Genomic DNA, 20,601 nt, shown 5'->3' on the forward strand with positions numbered 1-20,601 from the left:
AGGGATTTGGCTTTAGAAATGGAAATAAACCTGGTAAAAATACAAAGAAAAATTACAGGAATCGATGAGTAGTTTACAGATTTGAAAAACCAACATATCAGTTCTTGCCATTTTCTGTAGGGTAGTTTGTGAACCTTGGTGTTTGGACTGTGGGCTCCAATCTCAGCTTCAAACTTCTGGTCAAGTTCTCATCTCTAAAACCTCAGTTTCTCTAATCTGCAAAATGGGATTAACAATAGATTGCTCTGTGTGAAATTTGCACTGATCGTGTGTATTAAACACATAGTGATGAAACTGGCACAGTTCAGGCACTCAATACACATTATTCTTCCTCTCTGCCAGAGACTATGAGACAATGAGAGCATGACTTTTTGCACTGATGGCCCTGAAACCCCTCACATCACTCAGTAACAAGAAGTAGAGGCAAAAAAGCATCCAATAAATTTAATGGAAACTGAGTTTTCTTAGAGGGAGAAATCAAGAATGGATTAACTGATACTTCTTGAAGGCATGTTTTGGAGGGCTGGAGAAATCTAACAGAGAGAGGGAAAAGAAGAGAACATGCTACATGGAGAATTATTATTATAATGAAAAACTAATTATAGCCACCAGTTATTTCCTACATGCAACCCGCTATGCTAAGCAATCTATACATCACATTATTTAATGCTCAGAAAGTCTCTATGAATAAGGTAACAGATTCCCATTCTACAAATGAAGGAACTGAGGCGAGGGAGATTAGGTAATTTTCCTAAAGTGATGAATGCAAAGTAAGTAGCAGAAGCAGACCACTGTTAAAAACAGCATATGCCCAGGGACCACTCACACCACTCAGGAGAAGCCATTTACAATCAGGACACTCGCAAGTCTGGGGGAATCCTTGACCAGCGGAAGTGACCATTTCAAATACTGACCAAAAGGGCTTCCTCCACTGACATAATGGCAAACTTTTTAAAGCCACATGATATAATATACTACAGGGCTATTCACTATGAATGGTAATAATCAATAAAAGCAATCAAGCTCTAGTTTTCCTAAGACCACTCCTTCCAAGGAGTTATTAAAATCATTTCAATTCTTTGATATTAAATGTCACACAGAAAATAACCTCTTGCAAAATGTTGGGTTCATCATATTTTAAGAATGAATACTTTAGGTCATTTTAATCAGTTTCTGATATATGCAGTTTTCAGAAAGCACTTCAGGGAAGAACACTGGGGCCGTGACTAATAATGACAAGAATATGAACTATATTCTTCATATACATCTTGGAATCAGAACATTACTGAAGTACTTCACCATCTTAAGTATTTAGGAAGCTTTAAATAAAAAATAAATTTGCCTATTTCGCTGAAATTGAGCATCCTTTTGTCAGGCATAAAACTTCAAACTTATTAATTTCATGGCTATATTTTAAAATGGGTGCCAGTACCAGCTAGATGACTGCATGATAAGTGTCTTAAAAGTTCAAGAAAAGGCACTAAATTTTTCACAGTATTTGTGTTTCATTCTCAGTGTAATAAAAATATGCCACCCTTGTAATAATGAATAATAGATTCTCAGTCTGATTTACCTGCATGGATTAAATGTCATGTTTGAAAAGTTGCTATTTTATTCATATTGGATTTCCCTCCAGTAAAACAAAAATGGTGCCCATCTACTACTATAATAATGATACCTTGCCACACTGATGTATAAATAGTAACTGGTTGATATACTTCTTAAAATTCTATAGAACCATGAAAGAGTCCGATAACACAGTGAGTTTAAGTCAGGTTTTCTCTGGAGCTTCTGAGGTGCCTATATGTGCCATTCAATTAGCCAAAACCCACTACAGTAGGGAAGCCTTATTTCTTTTTTTCTTTTTGGCTGTGCTGTACAGCATGTGGGATCTTGGTTCCCCAACCAGGGATCGAACCCGCGTCCCCTGCATTGGAAGCGCAGAGTCTTAACCACTGGATTGCCAGGGAAGTCCCCTAGTCCTTATCTCAATGATGCCAAATTTACGTATTGAATTCTAAAAGGTTGAAGCAAATTGTTGCTTCTTCTTTCCCACTGAATAAAAGGACAATTCATTGTCACCAGTCCTTCATGAGCCCCTCTATTACTTTTTCAGGACCACCATAGCAAAGTACTACTAACTGGATGACTTTAACAATAAGAATTTATTTTCTCACAGTTCTGGAACTGGACATCCAAGATCAAGGTGTCGGCAGGATTGGTTTCTTCTGAGGCCTCTCTCCTTGGTTTGTCTCCCTGTGTCCCCACATGATCTTCCCTCTGTGTGTGTCTGTGTCAATCTCCTCTTCTTTAAGGACACAAGTCAGATTAGATTAGGGCCCACCCCAATGTCCTCATTTTAACCTTACCTCTTTAAAGACCCTGTCTCCAAACTTAGTCACATTCTGAGGTACTGGGATTTAGGGCCTCAGCCTATGAATTTGGGGGGAACACAGTTCAGTCCATAACAGCCCCCCTATTTATCCACTTCCATCTCCCACATCTCCTTTTTCGCATACACGCAGCATAACTAAAGGACAAGACATTGCACACAGGACTCAAATGCCTTTTGGGTGAACCAACTCTGAATTTAGACACATAATGATTCTTTTTCCTTAAGCACACGAGGTTGTATTTGCAGAAGCTACCCAAGCAATTTAAAAAGACAGCCCTGACTTTATTTCTCCAACTCTCGATGTAGTGCTTGGTCACAGAAGGGGCTAAATAAGTTCTTCAGTTATCTATTGCTGCATAACAAACTACTCCAAAATTCAGTGACTTGAAACAACATTTTTCTGTATCTCCCCATCACGCAGATCAGAAAATCAGAGATGAGTCAGCAGAGTAGCTCATCTGCTCCGTAGGGCACTGGCTGAGGCCACTTGGTACCACTCTTCTATTACCTGTATTTTTTTCCTAAGTTTGAAGTGATTATGTATTTATTTATCAACTCCACTTCTCCTTTGCATAGTTAGACAGCTATGACTAATAAAGTGAAGGTAAGTGTGAACTCAGTTAATGTGGTCCCAGAACAGGAGCACATGCTTGTTGAGAAACTATACTTTTACTTGTAGTCTTTTTAATTCTCTGATTTTCTTAACAAAGAGCTTAAGTTGTCTTCTGTAATCAGAAAGGCCAATACAGCTATTTTTCACTTGAAAGTATCAAAAATCATCTGGAGAAATATCAAAAATCATCATATTTGCACATCTCCATCTTACAATACAGGAAAATGGATGTTAAAGTGTGGAAATGTTTGGAACAAAGTCCAAATGATAGTATCAGAAGTAGGACCGTGGGTGTTTGGAGGGCTATTACCTTGGGCTTACCAATCGATATATCTGCTGCCTCACTTTGAGGTTTATCAAACCCTATAAGCAAACTTTTCACTTAACCTTCAATTGTTTGCCTCCTGGTCCAGCTTGATACCAAAGAGAAGCCACCTTTGATGCTATAACATTGTACCCTCATTCCAAGCTCCATTAAGAATGTAACCTTACAGACGTATAATGCAGACATTTCCTCAGCAGACTCAGTGTTTCTCCTGTAACGAAGACTTGCCCTTTCATTTGGGCAATACCTTCTCTGTCCTTCCTGTCTGTGTAGGAATAGCTGACATCTCTCCTCGGTTAACATTGGTAAGATGTCCTGCACTCTCAAACAACCATATGAAGCCAGCTTCTCCTGTTCACGGAGAAATGACCCTGTCTTAGGCTTGTACATGAAAAGAAATGATGTAAATATCTTAGATGCCCCTATATCAGTTACATACACAAGCACATCTGTGTGTTTTTGTGTGTGTATTCCTATTCCTATTGGAAAATGACATTTCTTTAAACCTTGCTGCTGTACCTGTCAGTCTCCCACAGACTGCTAGCAGAGTGGCTGGCAGGCAGAATTGTGTGGTTAGTGGAAAAAGTTGCCAGAACCCAGTGGAATGAACAGAACTTTGAGCAACAGCATTTTCATTCTGAAATCAAACAGCATCAGATGACTTCTCTTTCCTGTCAAGTTCTAGAGTGCTTTTCTTGTTTTTGTTTTTGTCCTGAATTTTCTGTACTTTTCTTACATACACTGAATGTGGAACACCCTAGTAGATTTCTCTGGGGATCCAGGATTTTGCTAGGTGATACCAAGGGATGGATATAATTCAGTGACATTTTGTCAGGCTCTTAGAGAATAAATTTTCCTTGGCTGTGGCGGGAAGTAATTATTTTGGTTTGTTTGCTTCTGACACAGGGAAAGAAAATTTGGGGTTGTTATTTCACCTATTCCAAGATACTTTTTGTTCTGTTTGGCAGGAAGGGGAAAATGCATTTCAGTGTTTGAGGAACAACCGGCCTCTGCTTTCTCCTACGGACTTGATGCGCTTTTCAACGCTGTGAACAGTTTTGGGCAACATCCGTCTCTTAGTGGTTTTGCTCCCTGTCCCTGAAGACATTCTTTTTACTTTTATTTTTAATTTATTAAGTTTTTTTGCGGTACGTGGGCCTCTCACTGCTGTGGCCTCTCCCGCTGCTGAGCACAGGCTCTGGACGCGCAGGCTCAGCGGCCATGGCTCACGGGCCCAGCCGCTCCGCTGCATGTGGGATCCTCCCGGACCAGGGCACGAACCCATGTCCCCTGCATCGGCAGGCAGACTCTCAACCACTGCGCCGCCAGGGAAGCCCCTGAAGACATTCTTGATGCAGCTCTTCATCCTCTAATCCCTCCTGACATTCAACCTGTAGTACTCTCTGTTAAGATTACTCATCAACATGCATGGAATATGCTCAAAGCTAACATAGCAATATACGTGGCTTCTGCACTCAGAGTTCACGCCTCTATGGGGGGAGCTGGGGATGGGCATCTAAACCAATAATAACAATAAAAAGAACATTTTATAGTGCTTTTCAATGTAAAAGAGCTATTTATGCAGATGGCTCTAGATAGCAAGCTCTTCGAATGCTATATTTGGTAGCCTAGCTCCAAGATTTAAAATGGTAGGTGCTTAATTAAAATATACCAAAAGAATGTAGTTGCCCATTAAATACAGATTAGACCTTTTTTAAAATTATTAACTAAAATCTTAGCTAGCACCACATTCCTGAAATTTCTCTGATATAAGTAGTGAAAACCAAGATATCATGTCAGGGGCTGAATTACATCTGCTGCCCCCGTGTCACTTGTCCTCAAAGTCTGGTTCTATGGGGACAGTGGGCTCCCCCAGGGGGTAAGTCCTCTCCATACCCACCCCTGACTAACGCCTCTCACATGTATCTCACACATCTTAACAAGGCTTTTGGGATCATTTGTTAGAGAAGAAATTGTTAACCACCATTGTTCTCAAGCAAAGGTTAATTCAAAAGTTGTTCAAGATATAAGCATTCATCATATATATTAAAATGAAAGTCCCCTGGTAAGCATTTATGGGCTTCTCCATCAAAGAGACAGAATAATTATAACAATAATAACCACAGAAGCTTCTGAATTCTTACTATGTATTGACAGTGTGTATTTCCACAATCATCTCAGTCATTTTTTGTAATGCTTCTGATAGGCAGATATTTTTATTCCCATTTCACAGATGAGCCAACTGAGGCTCGGTTCCTCAGTGAGTCTTGTCAGCTTGGGAGCCTTGTGCTACATACACTGATTCTTACAATGTTTGTCTTATTCCTTCAAATTAATAGTGTAAAAAGCAATTCTATATTTTCAAACAGTCCATCCTCATGTCTGGCATCTAATGCACCAGCACACAGTAAGGGTTCTGGGACTAACCCAGCCCCTTCCTTTCTTCTCCTTGGGCTGGAGTTCCCTGTCTTCATCAGTCTGGTGCTGATGCCCCAGAGAAAGCTAAGCTTATCCTCTCTCCTTCCAAAGGTGACTTGAAGATCTTGGACCCCCTCTTCTCATCCCTGCATCCAGGAACACTCTCTAATTTTACCTCCCCCTTCCTCTCTCGCCCAGCACTGTCTCCTCCAGATTCTCTTTGCTTGGTAAACACATACCCCTATATCCATAATCTATTCTCTTAACAACCTCCAACATTTCTTCTTACCTAAATCTGGGTTCTCACCTAAAATCAGTGTCCCTGGCTGCCTACAAATGTATATACATACCGCACATAAAATACACACGTTAGTGACCTCTTGTCATGTAAATCCTGAAAAGGTGAAGAATTATACCAAGGATCCACAGTAATGATCTTGATACAGAAGGATGGCATTCCATTTTACCCAGGACTAAGGGTGTCCGTGTACCGGCCACAACACAGTGCTTGGCTCACACTGAGTGCTTATTGGGTATTTGCTGAATGAATGAATGAAATCCTTTCTGTTTACTACACAAAGCTGAGTACCTAAAACCATCTCTAGAGGTGAAAAGCTGGACAGATAGGAGCAGATAGTGGTACGTGTGCAAAAAGACCAGCTTACCACATAAAGGCTTTCGTGGAAATACAGCCCCACATCATAAAAATTTCCATCATGCCTCACTGGGTGTGTTCTGGTCTTCAGCTGCTCCGTCAGGCACCACGGCAAGACACGGCCACCTGGTCGACCAAGCAGGGACACTTTGAGGAAGTAGGAGCCTTGGGGAGCCTTGTTCTTGAGACCCCTTATGCATTTCATCTGTATTTGAAGAGGCTGAGGTGACCGACTCTGCTCAACCCAAAGAAAAGACAGGTTTCTTGAATTTCTTGAATGATGCAGGAACTGGGGAAAACCACACAATTAGCCACAGTGTGCTTCTCAGGGAGGGAAAAATAGACAATTATTTTTACTCAACCTGTAATTGTCAGGTATTAGCCGTGATAACAGAGGAGGACACACGACATGTAATTAGGGGGTCAAAAGGCAAGCCTACCGATTATGCGAGGGAAAGTTGAGCCAGTTTTTAAGTGTGGTATGTTAATGATCTGTGACATCAGAAACCATTCATCTATTATAATAAGATAGAATGAACAGGAAACCAACACTTCTAAAAACCACACAGTGGGCCTCTTAAGATACCTGGGATGGGTGAACGTGGGCAGTAGGCTTGAAAAGTGACAGCCCTTACCTCTCATACTAATCACAGACCATGGACCCCATTGACTAGTGATGTGCAAAACAGGTCAGACTAACACCTCACCTGATCAAATACTTGTATTTAATTTGAACATGAGGTCACCTTGCCCCACAGGCTTCAAGTGAGATTCAAAAAATAAAGAAAGAAGAGCATTTCTATGTGCTTTAACCTAAAACTTGGCATAAATTGCATGTAACTGAAGTATATGATTGAAGAATATTTTACAGGACATTTGAATTTCTTTGCTTACCTTCAGCTGGGACAAATAGGCCATTCATTTTTGGTAAATGTTGAAAAGTAGGTACAAATTGATAAGGTTTTTAGTAGAATATTATTTCAGAATACACAAAAATTAAACTGGGATTATTAATAACTCAAATGTCAGAAAGTCATGTTTTCTACCCTAATAGTCTTCAGAATAATTTGACCTTGAAAAATTCTCTATTACATCATGCTTTAAACAAAATTAATGTCATTTTTGGAATCAGGTTACTCTCCTAACTACCTGTGTTGGTAGCACCACCCATTAATCTGCAGTTAACAGTAAGCCCTTTTTAATCCTGCCTAGACTTTACTTTGTGAGAGATAATATATATTTCGATATAGACAGTATGCTTCTAGGATCAAATCACAGTTAAACCAACAGTGAAAGTTGCTAAACTTCTTTTGTTTCTTCATACAACGCAGACTTAAACATTAATCAGAATAACAATTATTTTTTGGTTTAATTAGAAAATCTTAATTAACAATAGAGACTTAACCTTAGTATTTTGATTTCCAAAAATATTTTAAAACTTAACACCATGTGAATAAACAAGACAATCTCTTTAAACCTCAAGGCAGGATTACTGATGCAGGCAGACTGAGTTATTAAACACATTCTAAATTAAATGCCTCTATGAATTTTATACTGAGATATACTGTGACAGTTTTGCATGCCAAATGTGACATTTTGTATTTTAGATTCATCTTCTGCAGTAATTTTGGAAATGTCATACAAACAAAGGTTTTGTCATTTACCAATGGAATGCATGGCCCCTCAGCCATCTCTTTGCAGGCTCTTGTCATTGTTTCCAGTCAGCAAGCCATAAAAAATCTTTATCTCTCTGAAACACAGCAATTTGGAAGATAATCGAATGGTGACTAGGGGGCAGAAAGGCCAGTCTGAGGAATTATACCACAATCTCTCCTGCATTTACAACCTTCCTCAGAGCAAGTGTCAGCCAAGTAGGGAAAGGAGATAGAAGATTCATCAAATCTCAAGCCTTGTCTCATTTGCATGGTGTCAAGTCTGCCCCATTGTCTAGTGAGAACCCAGCCTGGTTCCATGGACACCGTTTTGAGGAATTCCAGTGGCTTCACACTGGAGCGTTTTAGCTGTTCAATTTTAGCCTAGAATTCTCAAAATTAGTTACTAAGACCTGATAGAACTCTGTTTCTCTAAAGGGTCCTATGGGAAGAAAAGCACAACAGGAAAGTGAGTCGATGAAATTGATCTTAGACTTAACTTATTACATCAGAGGAAAAAAGTCTCAAGAGCCTCACCTTCCAGCACAGCCAAGGCCATGCTGCTCCCTTTGATTGGTGGGTTACTTCTGTGAGGATATCAAGCTTGGCTACGCTGCCTTCTTTACAAACATTTAGGTCTGCAATTACTGGTTGACTTGGAGCTCTGCAGCAGGTATAGGAAGAGGGGAGATATAAGGAAGAGAAATTGACAATGCAGGATAATAAAAAGGTTTGCCTTTGGTACCACTGCACAATCTGATGTTTCCCTTAAATGTTTTCTCAGAATAACTGGGAGTTAGAGAAACACATCACAGATGCTGCAGTGGATTCAAGTCGGGAGGTGAGTAGTTTTTGAAATGAGACCCTATAAAGTATGACTCACTATATGAGCTACTGATGTCCCAACAATTAAAATATGGCTTGTTTCAGAAATCAGAAATTGGATAAAATATGTTACCACTTCATTTTCTACCACTGCCCTTTCAATCTTATAACTTGTTGGAGAAACTATGGGGAAAATTATTTAAATAGATGAATAGCTGATATGACATAATCATTTTCTTTTTTTTTTTTAATGCAATGTCCAGAGATCAAGATCTATTTCTACCCTCAGAAAGTTCCCCAGGCTTTTTCCTCCTATTAACATTTACTAACTTGATCTGAGGTTCTTCTTTATCAACTCTTTTTTCTTTCTTCTCTTTTTTTTTTTTTTTTCCCTTAGCTTCACAAGTCTTAACAGCCAGCATTCCCCTGCTTTTCCAAATTCATTCGAATTAAGAAGGATCTTGTATTTCACTTCTCCTGACTTAAGCCTAGTTCCAGCAGCAGGGCCATCTGTGACAATGACAGTCCCCCCACCAGAGGAATGGCCTTTTTGGATCTCACAGCTGATTTAGTTTCCTGGGATAGAAATGATTCTCCTTAATTTAGTTAGAGCTACACTGACACAAGAGTTCATTAGGACACACATTTGCTGGCAATTCAATCTCAACTTAAATACACTTTGTTGTAAATTTTATTACTTTTAAACTACTGTATCTATTGTCTGTAATGGCCCTATTATACCGTTATGAAGGTAAACCGATTTCATTAGTAAACCTCAAACATGTTATGTAAACCACAGTGAGATGTTTTCCTCAGTTTCTTTCTTTGTTCCCTTGGCAAAAAATGTAAGGCACTCATGAAATATCCTAAAGACTTAATCTAAATAATCAGATGCTGAATTCATGATAATCATCCTACGAGGGGGAAAAAAAAAAAACAGACCTTCTCATTTGTAATTCCAGTTCTTTGTAATTAGAGGTTTTCTAAAAATACCTTCCCTAGTTAAAAAGGAATGCAATGCACATCAAAAGGTTAATACACAGCTTCAACATGATACCAGGTACCTAGAGATAAGTCTAGTGATTTGCGTCCCCTTGGAGCCATCATGCTCTAGACCAGGAGCCAAACTAGACATCAGCTCACTTTTGAATTAGGACTTGTGGCATAGTATGCTTTTTTCTCCTTGTATACGGCACTTATTAATTTTGTAATTATATTAATATATGTGTATGTTTGTGCACTATATAAAATCTAATTTTATAAAAATCCCCCCACCAAAGTCACCCATTAGTCCACATCCCAGAGATAAACGGTGGTAAAATACTGAGGTCTATTCTTCACAGCTGGGTAGCTAGACACATTTTTTTTTTCCCTTACAAAATGAGACTGATGCTGTAAGTATTTTGTAACCTGTATTTTCCACTTTGTGTATTATACATATTTTCCATGAGATTACTCTTTTTCTAAGTACAAATTTTTAGCAATGTCTTAGTATTTAATTTTAAGTGTCTACCATAACTTATTGAAATAATCCCTTGTTGTTGGATATTTAGGTTAGTTCCAATTTTCACGACTGTAAGTTAGCCTATAATTAACTCTCTCTCACGTATAATGTGACATCAACCTCCCTGGTCATTATGGGATAAAGTCCTATCACTAGAAATGTTGGACAATAGCCAGGACATGGAAGCAACCTAAGTGTCCATCGACAGATGAATGGATAAAGAAGATGTGGCACATATATACAATGGAATATTACTCAGCCATAAGAAGAAACGAAATTGAGTGATTTGTAGTGCGGTGGATGGACTTAGAGACTGTCATACAGAGTGAAGTAAGTCAGAAAGAGAAAAACAAATACCATATGCTAATACATATATATGGAATCCAAAAAAAAAAAAGTTCTGAAGAACCTAGGGGCAGGACAGGAATAAAGATGCAGACATAGAGAATGGACTTGAGGACACAGGGAGGGGGAAGGGTAAACTGGGACGAAGTGAGAGAGTGGCATGGACATATATACACTACCAAAGGTAAAATAGATAGCTAGTTGGAAGCAGCCGCATAGCACAGGGAGATCAGCTCGGTGCTTTGTGACCACCTAGAGGGGTGGGATAGGGAGGGTGGGAGGGAGATGCAAGAGGGAGGGGATATGAGGATATATGTATATGTATAGCTGATTCACTTTGTTATAGAGCAGAAACTAACACACCATTGTAAAGCAATTATGCTCCAGTAAAGATGTAAAAAAAGAAAAAAAAGAAATGCTGGGTGTGGGAGACATGTTAGTCTATACCTTATCAAGCATTGAAAGGACACCTCAGCAACATATAGTCCTGCCCACACAGCGTATTTTCCCAGGTACTGAACAGCATTCACAGACAGGTCTCACTCCAGATGATACTTTATTTTCACTGCTAGTAGGATTAGCAGTTAAGTAGAATGGCGATGAATAAGCAGCACTGATGTATAACGAGGTTTCTCAACCTCTGCACTGTTGACATTTTGAACCATGTAATTCTTTGTTCTGGGGGCTGCCCGGTGCAGAATAGAATGTTTAGCAAGATCCCTGGCCTCTGCCCACTAGATGCCATTAACAGCCTCCTCCCTAGGTCCAGTCACGACAATCAAAACTGTCTCCAGTCATTGCTAAATGTCCCCTGGGGGCAAAATTGATCCCTGCTGTGAACCACTGATGTACAGTATTAACTCATATTTATTTAGTGCTTAGCATGCTCAAAGCACTCTTTGAAATACATTATATTTATCATCTCATTTAACCCTTAAAATAATCCACCAAGGTATTATTATTCCTGCTTCACTGATGAAAAGCTGATGCTGAGTGAAGTTGAACATCTTGTTCTAGGTCACATAGTCAAACAGGGCGAAGCCCAAGATTCAAAGTGAGACCATCCAGCTTGAGAATCTCCTCTGAACCTACACCCACCACTCCCGCATCTCCTGTACTGCGATGGAGGGGCAGAAACTGCCACATCCCAGTCGTAGAAGTTCCTACACCGGATCAAGGATTTGGATATTCTCTGAGAGATATAAAGCCCCATCTGCAAACTATCCTATATAAATGAAAAGGCACAGATAAATCCCAGGAGGAAATGGGGTCATGGGTCTCACAAACCTGAACCTTCCGGGTGAACCAAACTAAGGGGTGCCTGTCACCTATAATTAGCCCATATTTAATCCATCACAAAACAAACAAAAAAATAAAATGCATTCAATGTACCACTAAGGGAACGTACTTCTTAAATGTTTTGTCAGTCTTCAAACATGACATAGGAAGGTATTCACTGAGTCCTTCCCCTTCAAATTTTGAATCCTGCATAAAAGAAAACAGATGAAAAAAAATTATTCAAAATGCATTTGAAACATCTATGTAAAAGTTGGCTTTTCTAAGACCGGGGTATGCTGACTCTTAAAAGGTAAAGGTTCTTAAAAAAAAAAAAAAAAAAGGTTAAGGTTCCAAATAAGAACATGGGAATTCTACCATTAGTAGCCACCTTATCATGGAATCTGAATTTTATCACCCCACTTACTTACTTTTTGGTCAAGAAGGTAGAGAGAATAGTAAACGATACGAACAAAAGGAGAAATGCCTTGTGGATACCAACACAGCTTTCTTCATCTTAGCAAAAATATTTCTTGCAAAGAATATTTCTCTATTCTTGCTCTCTCTCTCTCTCTCTCTCTCACACACACACACAAACACACACACACACACCCTATAATAGTACAGTTTAACAAAATGGAAATGGATATATGGCTGGATGTGTAGGATGATAGTGATGTTAATAATAATTGTGATCATATAATTTATCATACAATCTGGGACATTTGGGGAGTTAAGGGGAAATTTTAATTATTCTAGGACAACAGGCATAATCCAGCACTACCCCTTGCAAACTATAATATATAGTAATCCTATTAAAGCATTCCTCCAGATGTTCTGAAAGGGTATCATATAGGCAAATGTCAACATATTTAGTGAAAGCGAATGATAAGAGAATGAGAGAGAGAGACAGAGAGCTGATAATGGAAGCTGCAGCCCTTTATAATCTAATCTTGGAAATGACATACCATCACTTCTACTGTATGCTACTGGTCATACAGATCAATTCTGGTACAATTGTGGGAGGGAATTACAAAAAGATATGAATAAGAAGAGGCTGGAACCATGAGTCCATAGTAATTATGAAATCCAGACAAATGTTGGAAGTTCCTTGATTAAGTCTCAAGATCTGGGAGTAATTCTCTGTGGCTCTCAGCTGTGTCCTCTGGATTCTTGGTTCCATCTTCTGGATCTTCCTTCCTTTTTTCACGGAAGGTAGCACAAGTTTGCAGCGAAGTAGTTTTCTCACCCTTCTTCCTGCCAGTAGAATTTTAGAGTCCAGAGGGCTCTTTTTATTTTGTCCTCTCTCTGGTCTTTTCAATCAAAGCAGGCGATTTCTCTGCTTATGTAATTCCATTTAAGACTTTGTAAGTCTTTCATGACTCTTAGTGGATTCTACTGCATTAGACAAAAGCCAAACCCACAGATTTCTTCAGGAGAAGACCTTCTCTATCACAGGCTTCCACTGACAGGATGAGGGGCCATAATCTTAAATCCCCCAGAAACCCTGTTGCTTCATTCAGAGGAACTATAAGGCACACCCTCGATCCCTTTAGAATGCCTTTTGTCTGAGTGAATACTATTCTGAGGCATCACCTCTGACATTTCTGAAGTCTTAACAAAAGTTTTGACTGTCACATTCTTAGTTTCATCCTTGAGCCATATTTTCCTGGTACTTGATCTTTGCATGGAAGCCATTTCTTCATTTTATCACCACCTACCATCTTGCAAGGCTGAGAATTTCTAAAAAACAATCACGTCATGACTCATTTGGTTTAACAATCCTCCCTTTAGTTGATCTCTCTCTCCTCACATTTTCAAATAAGCAGCAAGGAGAAACCAGGTGTCACTGACAATCCTCTGGTTGGAAAGCTCTTGAGCTGGACCACCCATTTCATTAGGTACTTTTTCTACTTTCCACACAACTACAGGCAACAATGTTGCTAAAGTCTCTGACAATCTGTAATAAAAATTTCCCTTCCTCCAGTTTCCAATAAGCCTTCACCTCACATCCTTCTCAAAGATCATGAGGCTTGTAGTAGCATCTTCTTCAAGGTCCTTTAGCCTTCTCTAACACTCAACTCAAAGCCCACTACACAGTTTCAGTGCACTCTCACACTTTAAGTTTTGTTACAGCAACATTCCACTTCCAGGTGCCAAAGTATGTATTAGTTATTTATGGCTCCATAACAAAATATCTAAAACTTAGCAGCTAAAAACAACAAATATCTACTATTTCACACAATTTCTGAGGCTCAGAAGCCCAGAAGCCATTTAGCAGGGTTTTCCTGGTGCAGGGTCTCTCATGATACTGCAATCAAGCTTTCAGCTGGGTCTGCCATTGTCTCAGGGGTCAGCTGAGGCTGGAGATTCTGTCCCTAAGCTCAGTCATATGTGTGTTGGCAGGTCTCAGTTTCTTGCTAACTGTTGGTCAGAGGCTCCACACATATCCATGAAAAGGTACAGGAAATTTGAAAGATTGCAACATATTGGTATAGAGGAGAAAAATTTGCCAGGGTCATATGCCAGCAATAGCTATCGTGTTGGCTTGTTGATATTGTGTTTGGCTTGGATAAAATAATTTCTTAATGCAACTCTGCCAAGAGGGTTTCTAAAAGAGGTATATGAGATCCATTAAAATAACAGATATTTTCAAGTTCATTACATCCTAATTCAAGTGAGAGTTCATAAAAGCAATGCTAATCCACACTTATTGAGCACTTATACCATTCTAAGCAATGTACTTTATTCAGTCTCTCATTCTACAAGCATTTGTTGTGGGTTTGCTTTATGCCAGACACTGTGCTAGAAGCCAGGAATACAGTGGTAAACACACACACACACACACACACACACACACACACTGGAATACTATATCTGACATTATAAAACCTTGTATCTGATAGATATAATAAATAGAAAACAAATGAGAAATGAATAAAACAATGGCAAGTATGGTAAGCACAATGGAGGAAACACTCCAAGGGATACCATAAAGAACAGTTTTAGGGGACACAGTCGTAGGAAGGTGGTCATGGAGACAGTGATTTTTAAAATGAGATCTGAGAGGGAGGGAAATAATTTAGTCATGCAGAGATTAGGAGAAATTGATCATTGCAGGCAGAGAGAGCAGCATGTGCAATGGTCCTGAGGTAGGACATGGTTTTGGTATTTTAAAAATACTGAAAGCAAACCCCAAGTCTACCCCTAGAAATGAACCTACCTAAGGAGACAAAAGACCTGTATTGCAGAAAACTATAAGACACCGATGAAAGAAATTAAAGAAGATACAAACAGATGGAGAGATATACCATATTCTTGGATTGGAAGAATCAGCATTGTGAAAATGACTCTACTACCCAAAACAATCTACAGATTCAATGCAATCCCTATCAAACTACAAATGGCATTTTTCACAGAACTAGAACAAAAAAATTCACAATTTGTATGGAAACACAAAAGATCCCGAATAGCCAAAGCAATCTTGAGAAAGAAAAACGGAGCTGGAGGAATCAGGCTCCTGGACTTCAGACTATACTACAAAGCTACAGTTATCAAGACAGTATGGTACTGGCACAAAAACAGAAATATAGATCAATGGAACCAGATAGAAAGCTCAGAGATAAAGCCATGCACATACGGTTACCTTATTTTTGATAAAGGAAGCAGGAATATACAATGGAGAAAAGACAGCCTCTTCAATAATTGCTTCTGGGAAAACTGGACAGCTACATGTAAAAGAATGAAATTAGAACACTCCTAACACCATACACAAAAATAAACTCAAAATGGATTAAAGACCTAAATGTAAGGCCAGACACTATCAAACTCTTAGAGGAAAACATAGGCAGACAACTCTATGACATAAATCACAGCAAGATTCTTCTTGACCCACCTCCTAGAGAAATGGAAGTAAAAACGAAAATAAACAAATGGGACCTAATGAAATTTACAAGCTTTTACACAGCAAAGGAAAACATAAACAAGACGAAAAGACAACCCTCAGAATGGGAGAAAATATTTGCAAATGTAGCAACTGACAAAGGATTAATCTCCAAAATTTATAAGCAGCTCATGCAGCTCAATATCAAAAAAACAAACAACCCAATCCAAAAATGGGCAGAAGACCTAAACAGACATTTCTCCGAAGAAGATATACAGATTGTCAACAAACACATGAAAGAATGCTCAACATCACTAATCATTAGAGAAATGCAAATCAAAACTACAATGAGGTTTCACCTCACACCAGTCAGAATGGCCATCATCAAAAAAATCTACAAACAATAAATGCTGGAGAGGGTGTGGAGAAAAGGGAACACTCTTGCACTCTTGGTGGGAATGTAAATTGAACAATCACTACGGAGAACAGTATGGAGGTTCCTTAAAATACTAAAAATAGAACTACCATACAACCCAACAATCCCACTACTGGGCATATACCCTGAGAAAACCGTAATTCAAAAGGAGTCATATACCACAGTGTTTATTGCAGCACTATTTACAATTGCCAGGACGTGGAAGCAACCTAAGTGTCCATCGACAGATGAATGGATAAAGAAGATGTGGCACATATATACAATGGAATATTACTCAGCCATAAAAAGAAATGAAATTGAGTTATTTGTAGGGAGGTGGATGGACCTAGAGACTGTCATACAGAGTGAAGTAAGTCAGAAAGAGAAAAACAAATACCGTATACTAACATATATATATGGAATCTAAAAAAAAAAAGATGGTTCTGAAGAACCTAACTGCAGGACAGGAATAAAGATGCAGACGTAGAGAATGGACTTGAGGACATGGGAAGGGGAAAGGGTAAGCTGGGATGAAGTGAGATAGTGGCATGGACTAATATATACTACCAAATGTAAAATAAATAGCTAGTGGGAAGCAGCTGCATAGCACAGGGAGATCAGCTCGGTGCTTTGCATCCACCTAGAGTGGTAGGATAGGGAGGGTGGGAGGGAGACGTGAGAGGGAGGGGATATGGGGATATATGTATGCATATAGCTGATTCACTTTGTTATACAGCAGAAACTAACACACCATTGTAAAGCAATTATACTCCAATAAAGCTGTTTAAAAAAAAATAAGTGAATGGACAAAATACTGTGATATAGCCATACAATGGAATATTTTTCTGCAATAAAAAGGAATAAACTATCAAAAAAAAATACTGAAAGAAGTTCCCCATGACTTAAGTACAACTACCAGAAGAGGATATTGGGAAACTGGATTAGAAACATAAGCAGGAACTAAATCCTGCTAAACCCAGAGGTAATGTTAACAAATCTACACGTTATATGCAATTGGGAAGCCAGTAAAGGGTTTAAGCAAATGAATGATATTGTCTGATTTAAATACAACACGATGAAATTTTGAAAATATTAAATGCATGTTTATGCATTCCTCTATCCTATAACTCATGTTTCTCAGCAAAATTCATCTGTTGTGGCTTCGAAAATTGGGGAGGGAAAATGCCTCCTCAGTGTGGAAGGCATTAGAAAGAAGTCATAATTAAAAAGCAAGAGGAAGCAGGGAACCTCCCCCCCCTTTTTCCTCCCAGTGGACTGTGAATTGGAAAGGAGGTAAAAGTGAGAGAAGCAGGCAGTCGAGCGTACGTGTGTCATGGCTTTCTCTCTCCTTAACACTTCCTCTCCAAGGCAGAAATTCTGCAGGAGATGAAGGAGTGCGAGATAGTTTGAGGAGGAATTCAGGAACAGATAGGTTATGCCGGGTTGCCAATTAAAACTGAGAAGAGACCACGTTCCATAATATCCCACATACCATCATGGCGGGTGTGATGTTACTGCGTCAGAGTAAAAGAGGTGCTTTGTTGTCTTTAAGCACAGAGAAAGCCCAAGTTTAGGGTCTGTATCAGTGAGACTCCTGGTAGAAACAAATATACTCTCAAAATTAGATGATTTGAAGGAGAAAGGTGTATTTACAAGGGCATTATTACAATGCTGTGGATTCAGAGACAGGCTGTTAGCACCACTAGGCTTGATGGGATGAGAAGACAGAGAAGTCACCAGACCCTCCAAAGAGGGAGTCATGTAGAGTCACCTATTTTGTGTATAACAGTGACCCTGGGTGGAGGGAGAGATAGAGCCAGCTCAATGCAGCCTCAACTTCACAGGGAGAGAGGAACTAGTCCCAGGACTTCTATCTTCCCTTCCTCCTATCCCTTAGCAAGACTTCCCATTGACGGAAAGCAACCGGAAGCCAGAGGGCACAGGAGCCCTCACATTTCAGCCTCGTGTGGCAGAGAACACCATGGATTTAGGCTAGTAAGCTTACCAAGGAGCAAAGGGTACATGGAGAACAAGCAGTAGGGTGAACCATTCAACGAAGCTATAAAGTTTCACTGATGAATTGGACGAGGAAGACATCAGAGCCTCTGGCCGCCACCAAGAGGATGGAACTTAGGTGACGAGAATTAACAAAGTCACTGAAAGACACTTTTAAGCCCTTTTGTATGCATCATGTCGTTTAATCCTTACAATAGTTTTATGATGCATATACTGATAGTGTCATACTTATTTTACAGATGGGCAAATTGAGGCTTAGAGATCTCAGTGCACTTGCCCAAGCTTACAGTATGTGGTGGAGCCTGGAGCAGGCTCTCTGTGGTTCCAAAGCTCAATTCTTGACCTGTGTAACTGGTCCTTTGTACCATCAGATTGCCTTCCTGGAGGGTACATGCACAGAGGGACATTTTTTTCAATCACTTGACCCTATATATTTTATTTTCTGTTACTAGCTCATGAAAACAATTAAGGTTTAGATCAATGGATCTATATGGTCCTTTGGAAATAAACAGAAAGGGCCAAAGAGCAAAACTTTATTGAATCTTACAAAATTTCCCTCTGCACCAACCACTTTTCAAAAAAGATCAAACAGAGCGAATGTGTTTTGCAAAGAGAAGGTACTCCCTCATAAAGCCAGCTATTTTCAAATCTTCTCAGGTACTTGAGAAGCATCAATTATTTATTAACAGTGAACTAATTAAAATTTATCTCTTCATTAAAGGAGATTTTATCACAAATTTTATTATGTAACAATTATTTCATGCAGCTTTAGTCATATTTCATCAGTTATATAAAAATAATTCTTCTTTTGTATAAAAATTTACTTTGGAATATTTCACAACCCAGACTTTCCACCATATCCTATTAGTCTGAATAAGTGATGGTTTGCTATAACCGGGGATTACATGGGGAATACTTTGACAAAAATTATCAGTTTGATAAATGAAAAATTGAGATAGCAGTGTTTTACTTATTTGCATAACAATCCAAACAAAATTCAAAAAATCTCTAACTAGCTATCACTAAATAATTTAAGTATTGATCTTCCAGAATTATCTCTTTAGATATCCCTACCCCAGACAAACTTTTCTAACAGAAGTATGCAAAAAAAAAAAGATTCAAGACGGGCAAGATTTTTCTAGATCTTTGTTTCTTCAAAACAACAAAACAGGATAGTCACTCCATATGCTGCTGGATTTTCCATAAATATGTATACATCCTTGAAAACTATTTCTGGTTCCTTAATTCTTTTTTTTTTTTGACGAGTAATAAAAGTCACCAAAGAACCAGTTTGATTCTGCAAACTGGGTAGACGCCTATTTTTCATTTTATCTACTACTGAATTCTGTACTTGGGTGTTAATATTCAAACTCATGGTCTTGCCTGTGATAGTGGCTACTGTAAGGAAGAAGGGAGAAATGAAAGACATAATTAAATTTTAGCCAATATTTATTGAGTGTGTATAACATGCTTGACACTAATCTAAGACTTTATAAGTAAGAATCCGCTGAATCCTCACAGTAACTATTTCAAGTAGATACTACTATTATCCCCACTTTACAAGTGAGAAAATTGAGTAACAGCAAGGTTAGATCAAGCCTAGAGAATTGGCCTCTAGAACATATGTTCCCAATTCCTACACTAATGTATTCTGAGATTTATAGTGTGTGATTATATTTTAGATGATTTGAATTAACTCTATTTATTCAAAAACAGTGGTTAGTAGGCAAACATACCATATGGGAAATCATTCCACACTGCAATTACATATTTAGAAATAACAACAATCTAAGTCTATACGGAAAATCATCTCTACACTGGAATTCTATATATCAAATTTAGAAAACCTCAGTCAATATCAAACAATAATATTAACATTGCCTTTAAATTAAATGTCAAGTCTTCAAATTTCTTCTAAAAACTTTCCTGAGCCACACCAACAAGCATTATAAGCAAATATATTTAAGTAAAATCTTGCATGAAAATGTATGACATTCTACATTTCTATGTAGAAATGCTTTATCTAGTGATTTGACTATTTTAATTTTCAGTTTAAGTACACAAGTACCAGCAACTTTGACACTTGTCAATCTTAAACATATACAACAAGAATATGCATCCATGATATAACTAATAATTCTACTAGGATGATTGAAAATGTAAATATGTCACTGAAAAAAAAGAAACCCAAGGTTTAAAATTATTGGTAAAACGAGAATTATTCTTAGAAGGTCAAAACCTTATTAAAACAATTCACTTTAAATATATCATCTATATTAC

The 20,601-nt window shown here is 38.6% G+C and overlaps 1 protein-coding gene across 1 annotated transcript in view; it reads right to left on the bottom strand.

Annotated features, from left to right (window-relative positions):
• LOC113631603 (uncharacterized) overlaps nt 1–17,803 on the bottom strand; it is a 147,262-nt gene extending 129,459 nt beyond the window's left edge. The window contains exons 1-2 of the mRNA XM_027128175.1: nt 17,798–17,803; nt 6,417–6,695 (exon numbers count right to left, since the gene is read on the bottom strand). Coding sequence (XP_026983976.1) covers nt 6,417–6,695; nt 17,798–17,803 — 285 coding nt within the window. The remainder of the gene's footprint in view (nt 1–6,416; nt 6,696–17,797) is intronic.
• Between the last annotated feature and the right edge of the window lie 2,798 nt (nt 17,804–20,601).

Source organism: Aethalodelphis obliquidens, unplaced genomic scaffold, assembly GCF_003676395.1.
Source record: "Aethalodelphis obliquidens isolate GAN/ISIS:26980383/991018 unplaced genomic scaffold, ASM367639v1 scaffold34, whole genome shotgun sequence".
NCBI classification, from domain to species: domain Eukaryota; kingdom Metazoa; phylum Chordata; class Mammalia; order Artiodactyla; family Delphinidae; genus Aethalodelphis; species Aethalodelphis obliquidens.